Source organism: Physella acuta, unplaced genomic scaffold (assembly GCF_028476545.2).
Source record: "Physella acuta isolate Inbredline_101_S28 unplaced genomic scaffold, ASM2847654v3 ptg000355l, whole genome shotgun sequence".
In the NCBI taxonomy this organism is placed as follows: domain Eukaryota; kingdom Metazoa; phylum Mollusca; class Gastropoda; family Physidae; genus Physella; species Physella acuta.
The window spans coordinates 1021435-1035000 of NW_026731874.1; the positions used below are offsets into that span (position 1 = coordinate 1021435).

Here is a 13566-nt window from a genome sequence, read left to right on the forward strand (position 1 = left end):
TAAGGTAGTAGAGAGTTACACCATCATCATACTCCACCATAAGGTAGTAGAGAGTTACACCATCATCACACTCCACCATAAGGCAGTAGAGAGTTACACCATCATCACACTCCACCATAAGGTAGTAGAGAGTTACACCATCATCACACTCCATCATAAGGTAGAGAGTTACACCATCATCACACTCCATCATAAGGTAGAGAGTTACACCATCATCACACTCCACCATAAGGTAGTAGAGAGTTACACCATCATCACACTCCACCATAAGGTAGAGAGTTACACCATCATCACACTCCACCATAAGGTAGTAGAGTGTTACACCATCATCACACTCCACCATAAGGCAGTAGAGAGTTACACCATCATCACACTCCACCATAAGGTAGTAGAGAGTTACACCATCATCACACTCCACCATAAGGTAGTAGAGAGTTACACCATCATCACACTCCACCATAAGGTAGTAGAGAGTTACACCATCATCACACTCCACCATAAGGTAGAGAGTTACACCATCATCACACTCCACCATAAGGTAGTAGAGAGTTACACCATCATCACACTCCACCATAAGGTAGAGAGTTACACCATCATCACACTCCACCATAAGGTAGTAGAGTGTTACCCCATCATCACACTCCACCATAAGGCAGTAGAGAGTTACACCATCATCACACTCCACCATAAGGTAGTAGAGAGTTACACCATCATCACACTCCACCATAAGGTAGTAGAGAGTTACACCATCATCACACTCCACCATAAGGTAGTAGAGAGTTACACCATCATCACACTCCACCATAAGGTAGTAGAGAGTTACCCCATCATCACACTCCACCATAAGGTAGTAGAGAGTTACACCATCATCACACTCCACCATAAGGTAGTAGAGAGTTACCCCATCATCACACTCCACCATAAGGTAGTAGAGAGTTACACCATCATCACACTCCACCATAAGGTTGTAGAGAGTTACACCATCATCACACTCCACCATAAGGTAGTAGAGAGTTACACCATCATCACACTCCATCATAAGGTAGAGAGTTACACCATCATCATACTCCACCATAAGGTAGTAGAGAGTTACACCATCATCACACTCCACCATAAGGTAGTAGAGAGTTACACCATCATCACACTCCACCATAAGGCAGTAGAGAGTTACACCATCATCACACTCCACCATAAGGTAGTAGAGTGTTACCCCATCATCACACTCCACCATAAGGCAGTAGAGAGTTACACCATCATCACACTCCACCATAAGGTAGTAGAGAGTTACACCATCATCACACTCCATCATAAGGTAGAGAGTTACACCATCATCACACTCCACCATAAGGTAGTAGAGAGTTACACCATCATCACACTCCACCATAAGGTAGTAGAGAGTTACACCATCATCACACTCCACCATAAGGTAGAGTGTTACCCCATCATCACACTCCACCATAAGGCAGTAGAGAGTTACACCATCATCACACTCCACCATAAGGTAGTAGAGAGTTACACCATCATCACACTCCACCATAAGGTAGTAGAGTGTTACCCCATCATCACACTCCACCATAAAGTAGTAGAGAGTTACACCATCATCACACTCCATCATAAGGTAGTAGAGAGTTACACCATCATCACACTCCACCATAAGGTAGTAGAGAGTTACACCATCATCACACTCCACCATAAGGTAGTAGAGAGTTAAACCATCATCACACTCCATCATAAGGTAGTAGAGAGTTACACCATCATCACACTCCACCATAAGTTTGTAGAGAGTTGCACCAGCACTAAACCCATGCACATCTTCCAGCATGTGGTTTCCGGTGCTGATTTTATGAGCTCGAGAAACTTCCTGTCCCAGAATTTCTTCTCAGCTGATCGTCAGCTTTAACTCGACGTGTGTCCGTCACAGCTTCTACATCCGACCTGCGCATGTCAGTTGAGAGTTACGCCAACATCTACAAATGTGTCTAATCCGACCTGCGTATGTCAGTTGAGAGTTACGCCAACATCTACAAATGTGTCTAATCCGACCTGCGTATGTCAGTTGAGAGTTACGCCAACATCTACAAATTTGTCTTATCCGACCTGCGCATGTCAGTTGAGAGTTACGCCAACATCTACAAATGTGTCTAATCCGACCTGCGTATGTCAGTTGAGAGTTACGCCAACATCTACAAATTTGTCTAATTCGACCTGCGCATGTCAAATGAGCGCATCTTATACTCACGCGTTTGGGATTCTTTATTTTCGTTTTATCTTCAAGGCAGACCATGTTGAATATATGTCCCTTTGATCTATGTGTCAATTAAGTCGTTTAGGTTTAGTCTTTCAATATTAGTTGAAACAATGTTGCATGTAAGTTATTTTTTTAGTTTTACACGAGTTCTTTATTACTTTCGTGTAGTTTTTTTTACTAACCTGCTGTAGCTATAGACTAATTCTTTACTAACCTGCCGTAGCTATTAACTTGTTCTTTACTAACCTGCTATAGCTAAAGACTACTTCTTTACTAACCTGCTGTAGCTATGGACTAGTTATTTACTAAACTTACAATTACAAAATGTGTACATAAATGTGTATAATGGACAAAGTTCCTTTGCATGCATTTATGTGTGTGTTCGCGTCTGTGTTTGTGCGAGTGAGAGAGAGAAAGAGAGAGAGAGAGAGAGACGGAGAGACACAGAGATAGAAGTTAGTTTTTATGATATAAAATGTACAGCTATATGGGCTAACAATGTTGTATTTCAGGACTTAGAGATCTACCCCAAGTCTGAAAACTATGACGACGACAGAATTCTAGCCCAGCTGCGATTTGTTCCCCGTTCAGTTCAGAATTTGCTTCAGTCGGGTTCTACGGTGCCACTACGAAAAATTTTCCTTTACAACGGTCTTGGAGGCTGGGATGTAAAGTACGGTCAGGAATCTTTCCTGGAACAGAAGTGTGCTGTGCCTTACTGTGAGATCACAGACTCTAGATCCAGCCTACAGGAGGCGCATGTAGTGCTGCTTCAAGGCATACCCAAACCCTCAAACAAGCCCCCACATCAAAAGTGGCTTCTTTTTTTGCTCGAATCTCCCTACCACACACCAGGGCTGGAGGCTGCCGCGGGTATGTCATTCTTTTCTTTATACTTCACTCAAACAAATACAGCTGGTATGTCATTCTTTTCTTTATACTTCACTCAAACAAATACAGCTGGTATGTCATTCTTTTCTTTATACTCCACTCAAACAAATACAACTGGTATGTCATTCTTTTCTTTATACTTCACTCAAACAAATACAGCTGGTATGTCATTCTTTTTTTTATACTTCACTCAAACAAATACAGCTGGTATGTCATTCTTTTCTTTATACTTCACTCAAACAAATACAGCTGGTATGTCATTCTTTTCTTTATACTTCACTCAAACATATAATCCCTTAAAAACATAACCTCTCATTTCTTTTAAATAAAAAAAAAGCAGAACAATTCTCGGGACGATACTTTTAAAATTAAAACAATGTTTACATGTTTGTTTGTCTATATATATACAATTCTCTTCATGGGGACCATGCGAGGCACCACGCCGTTACTTCCTCGCTCTCTAGGCAAATAGCTATCACCCCCACCTGTCTGTTTACAACCGTAGAGCCGGGTCGAATTAGTAACGGCTATTAGGGGCAGGTAATTTAGCTTTTAGACGATTTGAAACTAAGGAGAGGTAAGAAGTTCTGCTTGTCGTCCATAAACTGTTGCGAGGGGCGGGGGGGGGGGGGGGCAGGGAATGGAAGGGAGGGTAGTGTTGAATTCACTATGAAGTACTGATAAGTTGAAAATAAAACAACTAAATAGCGGCGAATGATACGCCACGATTCACTTCGTTTATCTTTAATTGTATTTATTATTATCAAGAGATCGAAAAAATAGGTATAGAATTTTGAAATACGTACTTAGGTGGAAACATTTATAAGCAAATATTTCTTTAAAGCCGTTAATGAAATTCAGAGAAATAATAAAATTTAAAAACACACATTTAATTATAGAAGCGAAGATTTTTGACCAAGTTTCGCTCCAAGGCTCTAACAATATTATCAACTTTCAATAGCATAGAGACCAAATTAACCTCAAGAGACCAAATCAACATCTAGACCAATAATGATCAGAAGTTTGCAGGAAATAGTCATGAACACTTTGACTTGAATAAATGGAAGATTTCAAGAGAAAAAACTTGGTCGTGATTTATACAAAGGGCTCCAATATAAAATACAAAATAAAACTACTTGTGAAAAGTATACTCAACAGAACAATATTTTGTTTCTGTAACGGTTTTTAAAGGTTAAAGGTTAACGGTTAACCCCTCCAAACCGTAAATTTTTGTGAAATCAACTTTTTTTCTTTTTTTGTGTACCCCCTCCCCCTACCCAAACACATGTGCCCCCCCCCCCCCCCCCCATATTAGGCGTTTGTTTGTTTGTAGATCTGACTTTGGTTTCATTTCTATTTTCTTGACCAGGCAAAGTAAAAACATAAATATATATACATTACTAACAAAGTTACTAATAGAAAGATTCAATATTGCCATCTTGCCCAGGCAAAATAAAAACTTATAAATATATATACATCATTACCAAAGTTCAGTGGCGTAGCTAGGATTTTTGGGCCCTTATGCAAAAATTATAATTAGGCCCCTACATCAATCTGAAAATTGTGTATTTTATACATCCTAAATGTCTAATTATACGGTATTATTATGTATTACCCCGTTACGTAAAATACCTTTCATTTTATATCGCTTTTATGAAAAAACAAACTAAAAATTTACTGTAAGCCTGTACCATTTAATACCGATGGGCCATGTACAACCCCTCCCAATTAAGAAAGGTCTGAGGGCCTTTTTTTGAACTTTTGATTACCTCTACTGTAGAAAAGAAAATGGTTTTCCGTTTTCTGTTTAAAATTATTTTTATAATACAAATATTAAAATTCCAATTTAAAAGTTTTTAAAAATGTATAGAGGGAAAAGGGCCCCTATTTGCATTGGGCCCCTATGCCTTGCTTACGCTATCTTTACGGTAGCTACGCCACTACCAAAGTTACTATCAGAAAGATTCAATATTGTTATCTTGACTAGGACTGATCAACTGGACTGCCACCTACCGTAGAGACTCCACGATCGTCGCCCCTTATGAAAAATTTGTTCCGTTTAATGCAAGTGTTTTAACCAAACATCAAGAGAAGAACTACGCCCTGGGCAAAACAAAAAAGGTCGCCTGGTTTGTGTCCAATTGCGGAGCCAGGAACGGTCGTAGACAATATGCTGATGAGCTGGCTAAATATATCCAGGTAAGTTCATTATAATGTTTAGGTTAGTCCTTATCCAAACAGCTTAATAGTTGTTTCATGAGACCAAAATAAATCGATCTGCTGTATCGATGATTGTTCTACAGCAGGGGTCTCCAAACTACGGCCCGTTTGTTGGAGGTGGCTGAGAAACTTTGCCTAGAAAATTCTGAACAATTTGGAAATGTAGTTTTGGGTGCAAATATCATTGTTGCAGGCATTGGTGAAAACATTGTGACTCGAATAGCGAAAAATACTAGCGAGTGTCGCCATTTTTTAATTGCAATGATGAGTCGCTTGACAGCTGTTCCACCTCTCTACTTCTAGTGTTCATTAGAGTGTTGATGAAGACATGAAAATAACACAAGAGCTGGCTTCCCTACATAGTATTATTGCACTGTTACCGGAGAGGATATATTTAATGGGTAATAATAATTGCTGATTATAACTTGGATTGGACTAACCTCAATTTACATTACTGTTGAAGGAGGAAAGTACATTAGTTTCATGAAGAAATGGTTGGTAGGACACGCGAATAATAAAAACATTCTACAACCAATGTTTCTGCACTGTATTATTCATCAGCAAATTTTTGTGTGTTAAATATATGAACATTAGCAGTATACCGGATCCTGTGGTGAAGACGGTGAATTTAATAAGGTCACATAGATTCTACAATAGACAGTTCAGAGACATGCTCAAAGATAGACACAGAATCGCAACATTTACCTTATTCCTCAGCAGTAAGATGAATAAGTTGTGGGAAAGTTGTAAGGAGAGTATTTAAGTTAAGAAAGAAAATACGTGACTTACTAGAAAGTAAAGGCAAGCCACAGCCATTAATGGTAAAGAGTGGGTAATGAAATTGGCCCATGATGCAGTCATAACTAGCCATTTAAATTTTCTGAACATAAAACGATAAGGACAGCAAAATCTAATTTCTGTTCTATACACTCACCTAAAGGTGTTCAGATCAAAAAGTGTCGTTATTTTTGGAACAAGTACAGGCAAACAACTTGACGCACTTTCAGCCATGCAAGGTCGTCATGGATGAGTTTCTCACGTCATTCGCATGCGAGATCATCATGGACCTCCAACTGCAGTTTCAGCAGTGATTTTTTTGACTTGGATTCAAAAGTAAAAGACGTGAGACTGTTTCAAAGCGCATTTGAAGCAGATGTGGCCAGTTGCCCAAATGAATTGCAACTGTAGGTATTTGAATTGCAAGAAAATGACCTCCTTAGAGACAAGTTCAAAGATGGGCGGGTGTGTTTTTATTAGTTTTCTTAATACGTTTTTGCCTAAGGAAGACTTTCCCAATATTAAAATGTTTCAATTAAAGTATTATTCAAATTTGGTACAACATACCCGTGTGAACAAACATTTTCAAGATTGAAATACGTGAAGAACAATTTGAGAACAAACTTGGACCTCGAGTGTGTTGTCGGCCCCCCTCAGTATTTCTTTCACTTTTTTTCTCAGGTGGGGGGGGGGGTACTTGAAATTTTTATATATTTCTAAATAAATTATACTTCTTTCGGGGGGGGGGGGGGGAGATAGGCGTTCCTCTCGGGGGGGGGGGGGGGGGGACTTCACCGTCCCGAATAGATGCCTGGAAGAAACTCTGGCAGCCGAATTGATATTTGATAGTAATGCGGCCCTAGGGCTGAAAATTTTGGAGACCCCTGTTCTACAGTCACTAACACGCGTTGTTGTGTAGAAAAATAAATAACTTTCTCATCTTTTACTTTCTCGTATACAAAGTATAGAGAAAGTCTTGTAATCGTGCAGAAAAAAATAATCAAGATTTTTGCAAATCTCGACGTTTTACACCTCTCTGAGTCGGAAAAACATAGTTTTGCAATCTTGTCAGTATGTCTGTGTGTGAGTATGTGTCTGTATGTCTGTGTGTGTGTGTGTCTGTGAACACGATAAACTTGAGCTAGGTTGATGAAATTTCATTTATAAGTATTATATCAAACTTTACAGCGATTTCCGGTAACCGGAAGTGGCACATATTCTACTTTCAATTTTTGAAAAGCCTATAACTTGAGTACTGTTTTAGATAGATAAATGAAATTTCACATGAAAGTAAACTATTTAATTCTCTGCCTTCTATCACAATTTGAGTAATTTCCGTCGACCGGAAGTTGCTATTTCTGATTTCTCAAAAAATGCATGTGAATTTATATAGTACTAATAATATTCCGCACTATGATACACAGATTTTTTGGCGTTCACTTGGTGTGCAATTCTTTTTTCTAGGAGATTCTTTTTTCTTTAAAGTTTAAGTAATTTAAAATGTCTATATCCCGCGGCGCCATCCTCCTTAGTGTTTTATAAGAATACTAGCTGCATACCCGTTCTCCGACACGGTAAATCTTTTTTAAATGTACCAACTTGGGAACAGAACAAAACTAAACACAACACAAACGAAGGAAAAAATACACAAGCGAAAAAACAAACACAACACTTATAACATAAACACAATTTAAATGCAATCATAAACGCATAGTGCTCAGAGTCTAGCCCGTGGCGCCAAATCGTGCCCTGTCCGAGCGCCGGTGGACGTGCCTAGCTTATCCGCAAACCGAAAGATTGAATAATAATTACTAAACAGTACGTTCAGTGTATAAAATAAATAAAAGGCAGTATTTAAAATTTACTCCAACAAAAGTAATGAAAATCAACTTGTTATGTGTCATATTGGCCGTTAACATCGATTTGTTTTTGGATTCACGCTCATAGCCTTTGTTCATCCTAGAACAAACTATAAGGCTGCGGTTGTTTAATTTTGGAGTTGTCTCTCCCAAAGTCCCAGATGGGTTGTTGGCCCCAGCTATCGAGTTGTCTCTCCCAGAGTCCCAGATGGGTTGTTGGCCCCAGCTATCGAGTTGTCTCTCCCAAAGTCCCAGATGGGTTGTTGGCCCCAGCTATCGAGTTGTCTCTCCCAAAGTCCCAGATGGGTTGTTGGCCCCAGCTATCGAGTTGTCTCTCCCAAAGTCCCAGATGGGTTGTTGGCCCCAGCTATCGAGTTGTCTCTCCCAAAGTCCCAGATGGGTTGTTGGCCCCAGCTATCGAGTTGTCTCTCCCAAAGTCCCAGATGGGTTGTTGGCCCCAGCTATCGAGTTGTCTCTCCCAAAGTCCCAGATGGGTTGTTGGCCCCAGCTATCAAACTACATCTGCCCGGCTGATTGAACTCAAACACCACTTTAAAAACTAACGCTAACCCAAGTGGGAAATGTGTGTGTATGTGTGTGTGTGTGTGTGTGAAGTGGGAAATATTTACAAACAATCAAACTATTTTCATGAAGTATTGCTCCTGTTTAGTGGCATCAAGATGTTGCTTTTAAAAGCTAATAGGGGTCCCATATCATTCGAATATGGGCCCATTTTTATATAGTCAAAAGGGGGATAATACGTTTTTACAATCATTTTAAAGTTCAATTCTTGCATGCCCAAATTGATTTTGGGTCTTATTTTTGTATGGTTTGTTATATTTAATGGGTATAGGCCTACTTTACAAAGAAAAGGGCCTACGCCAATCACTAAATTAAGAAGGAGGGTTATGGTTGGGGTTGGGGTTGGGTTAGGGTTGGGGTTGGGGTTGGAGTTGGGTCTGGAGCTTTTTTTTCTAGTTCTGCCACTTTCATACTGATTGCACCAAGTAGATTGTAATGTTAAACCTAACTCAAGTAGGTTTTAATGTTAAACCAAGAAGATTTTAATGTTAAACCAATTAGATTGCAATGTTAAACCAAGTAGATTGTAATTTTAAACCAAGTAGATTGTAATGTTAAACCAAGTAGATTGTAATTTTAAACCAAGTAGATTGCAATGTTAAACCAAGTAAATTGTTATGTTAACCCAAGTAAATTGTTATGTTGAACCAAGTGTGACCTACTTAGGTCTGGTTATTTTTAGTTACATTTGTTACCTTACCATATATGGTCTGTGGTTCAATGACCTGTTTTTTCCGCTGTCTTACTAAGAGAGTCTTAGACTCAGAAATTTTCCATCAAGAGATGATTGATTGATTCAGACCAGATGACCACCCCAACCAATGGCCTTATGATTTGAAGGTGACCTTCCATGTTGCCTAAGTCTATAAATAGACTGCCCACAGGTGTCTCGAGGCAGTTCATTGATCAGACGTCGTTGAAGAGACATAAGCCCTGTGTGTTGCCGCGTAGTACTAAGTTGTTTAAGTAGCATATTCATATATTACTTGTGGTTAAGTAATTCTTTATGCTTATAGCAGTGTTGTGTATACTGTGGTGATTTTTCTGAAGTGTTAAAAGCTGTGATAGTGTATCATACTATTTATTCCCACGAATTGTAAGTTGGGTTTTGTTCATTCTGTAAATCCATTTTATTCTTGTATAAATCTAGTGTTCTGCCACGACTTTGTACACTCATTGCAAGTTATATGCAGATTAAAGGTATTGTTGGCATCAGTAGTTTCTCTTGTGTTTCCCCTAGACATCAATTACGAGTCCTAGCGAACTAGTGTGTCAATTTTCTTTTATTTAGGCTTGTCGCCATCTGTGTGTAATCAGTTAAACGAATCCGGGAGCGTTCGCCATCTATCAGGCTGATAGATTGGTGTCCGTTACACAAGTAGATTGTAATGTTAACCCAAGTAAATTGATATGTTGAGCCAAGTAGATTGCAATGTTAAACCAAGTAAATTGTTATGTTAAACCAAGTAAATTGTTATGTTGAACCAAGTAGATTGCAATGTTAAACCAAGTAAATTGTTATGTTAAACCAAGTAAATTGTTATTTTGAACCAAGTAGACTGTTATGTTAAACCCACAGGTGGACATCTACGGGACTTGTGGGACCCTCAAGTGCCCACGCTACGAGGCCAACCGATGTTTTGACATGCTCAACACAGACTACAAGTTTTATTTGTCTTTTGAAAATTCAAACTGTCGGGACTATATCACAGAGAAGTTTTTTGTCAATGGTCTCAAGTAAGTTTTTATCCGAGGTCTCAAGTAAGTTTTTATCCGAGGTCTCGAGTAAGTTTTTATCCGAGGTCTCGAGTAAGTTTTTATCCGAGGTCTCGAGTAAGTTTTATCCGAGGTCTCGAGTAAGTTTTATCCGAGGTCTCGAGTAAGTTTTTATCCGAGGTCTCGAGTAAGTTTTATCCGAGGTCTCGAGTAAGTTTTATCCGAGGTCTCGAGTAAGTTTTTATCCGAGGTCTCAAGTAAGTTTTTATCCGAGGTCTCGAGTAAGTTTTATCCGAGGTCTCGAGTAAGTTTTTATCCGAGGTCTCAAGTAAGTTTTATCCGAGGTCTCAAGTAAGTTTTTATCCGAGGTCTCAAGTAAGTTTTTATCCGAGGTCTCAAGTAAGTTTTTATCCGAGGTCTCAGAGGCGTAGCTAGGGGGTCTGGGGGGGGGGGGGGGGCGGGGAGTGCGGCATCCCCGGGCGCCGACCCAACTGGGGCGCCAAAAGGGGTAGAAAAAAATTAAAAGCTCAATTTAAAATGCAACGTCTGATTTAAATGTTTTCTACCTTGATTGTGTAACTGTCAAACATATACCTTGAAGAAACACTGACCGTCAAAAACCACTTTCCAGCTTTACCTAGATGGGGGGGGGGGGTGCTTTTTCGCAACTAAAATCAGAAGGATTTACAATGCATTGGTGAGCATATAAGTTTTATCGTTTAAAAGAGAAACCAATTAGACTAAAGCGAATTGTACGATTGTGTTAGTGACGTTAAAACCCGTTGTCCAAGATGGTGGGTAGGAAGGGGTCGCTTTTTCGCCAGAAAAAAAACCGTAAGATACTGTACAGGATTGGTGGGTAGATAACTTATAACACTTAGAAAAGAAACCAATTGTATAACAGTTAAATAAGAAAAAGGTGGGGGGGGGGGTAGAGCGCTTTTTTTGTCAAGGTAAATGGGAAGGAACGGGTGAGAATCATTTCACTTAAAATAGAAAACAGTTCTATAAACACGTACTGTACGATTTCACTAGCCAGTTTTGTTAAGAAATTACGCGACTAGTTCTTTTTACGATTCTCTCAACTTCAACAAGAGAGATCAGATACTTGTACTTGATTGCATTACATCGTGCCTGGATCACTGTATTAAAGGGAAATCAATATCACGTATTCTTGTATCGTACGCTCTGTAACATAGCTGTAATATAGCAGTAATAATAATTGTTCTAAAGACATGATCAAAAGTAGACCAAATAAGCTTGCAGCTTCTACAAGCAACACTCTAAAGCAGTGGTTCTTAACTTTTTGGAGGTACCAAACCCAACGCAATCACCAAACCCTTCTTAATAGTTGTATCGTCCACACTGACAAAATCCGATCGTGAATCATATGAGTCAGGTGTGTGTCTTGACCTCCGCCGAAACTCTGAGACTTACATACCGAACACTTGGGTTCAATTGAACACAGGTTAAGAAACTCTTACCTCTTTTGATTTCCTTCTTTTTATTTTTTCGGCTTCCTAAGGAGTAAGTTCTTATCCTAGGTCTAAGTAAGTTTTTGTAGTGACATTGAGGTTATGATTAGCTGTTAACCCCAATCTTAAGCTTAAGCGTTTATGTTAAGAGATTAAAATAAATCTTAATCTGCAGACATGACGTCATCCCTATTGTCATGGGCGCGGCGCCCGAGGACTACAGGCGTGCGGCCCCACCCCACAGCTTCATCCACGTAGATGACTTCGAGTCGCCGAAAGCTTTGGCTGAATACCTGCACACGTTAGACAACAACGACAACTTATACAACGAATATTTTCAGTGAGTTCTCCGACTTCAAATAAGACATTGTCCGATTTGTTGATGTGTCGCGTATGATGTAATACCGATGTTGATGTTTCGTGTATGATGTAATACCGATGTTGATGTTTCGTGTATGATGTAATACCGATGTTGATGTTTCGTGTATGATGTAATACCGATGTTGATGTTTCGTGTATGATGTAATACCGATGTTGATGTTTCGTGTATGATGTAATACCGATGTTGATGTTTCGTGGCCAGGTGGAAAGGGACTGGTGATTTGATCAACACTCACTTCTGGTGCAGAGTGTGTGCACTAGCCCATGACGATGAGCGGGGACCGTCATGGTACACTAACCTCGATTCTTGGTGGCGGGGCGCTGAAGTGTGCATAGGACAAGACAGCTGGCGCAACTTGTCACGCAAACATTTGATAGGGGATCTGCCAGTCAGTCAGCTAGTCAGGAATTTAACCACTGTCTAGATGGACTTTTCATTCATTAAGCTGGGACGAAGACGAAGAATGTGACGAATGATGTGATGAAGGATGTGACGAAGGATGTGACGTAGAATGTGACGTAGGATGTGACGTAGAATGTGACGTAAAATGTGACGTAGAATGTGACGTAGAATGTAACGTAGAATGTGACGAAGAATGTGACGAAGAATGTGACGAAGGATGAGACCAATTATTTATTTTTTTATGCACAAAGTTGATGTCATACAAACACCCTTTCGACTTCCCACTACCACCTCTACCACTTCTGCAACCTCTACCACCTCCCCTCTAACATTGCCGCCACTTCCCCTCCTCAATATTAACCTTACACTAACCCCAACCCAAAATTAAAAAAAGGTAGTTAACTTAAAGTTAGCTTATTATAACATATATTATACCATAAACATTTTAATAAATATATCACAGTTTTTATAACAGATATAAATATCTTTTCAATTAAAACAAAAGGTATGTGAGATGAAAATAAGGCCGATGTATTACACCTAACCCCTTGTCATATATCGGTCAATACTTGAGTTATTTCCCTTGGCAGTGTGTGCTTTAAAAGGCTAGAGAAATTTACCCTAACCCTTAGGCAAGTCGGTTAATGGGATTTTCTTATGATCTTCTTCTTCTTCGTTCTTAATCTTTAGTGTTGAAAGGGGTCGAGCCTTATCTGCCAGAAGGTTTGAACTCGAGACATTTTTCGAATGTATCAACCATGAGCTTTTGCAGACTCGACCACGCCTCCATCACAATTAAGTATACGTGTCAACTGGTTATGCACCATTAAGGCCATTGACTCCGATTTCAGCCTGCTTTTCTTTTTGGATTTGCTTCCATAGCCTTTGTCCAACCAAGAACAAACTGCAAGACAGCAGTTGTTTGAATTTGGAGTTGTCTCTCCTAGAAGAGTGGCTGTCCCCAGCTAACGAGCCTCATCTGCCCGAGGGTTCGAACTCGATACTTTTCGGTTT

General features: G+C 39.6%; 1 protein-coding gene across 1 annotated transcript in view; it reads left to right on the plus strand.

Moving 5' to 3' along the window:
- LOC131941268 (glycoprotein 3-alpha-L-fucosyltransferase A) overlaps positions 1 to 13566 on the plus strand; it is a 40525-nt gene that overhangs the window by 24671 nt on the left and 2288 nt on the right. Inside the window, exons 4-8 of the mRNA XM_059300408.1 lie at positions 2761 to 3121; positions 5127 to 5338; positions 10157 to 10314; positions 11944 to 12108; positions 12352 to 13566. The exon at positions 12352 to 13566 is cut by the window's right edge and continues 2288 nt beyond it. Of these exons, the coding sequence (XP_059156391.1) occupies positions 2761 to 3121; positions 5127 to 5338; positions 10157 to 10314; positions 11944 to 12108; positions 12352 to 12574 (1119 nt within the window). The 3' untranslated portion in view covers positions 12575 to 13566. The remainder of the gene's footprint in view (positions 1 to 2760; positions 3122 to 5126; positions 5339 to 10156; positions 10315 to 11943; positions 12109 to 12351) is intronic.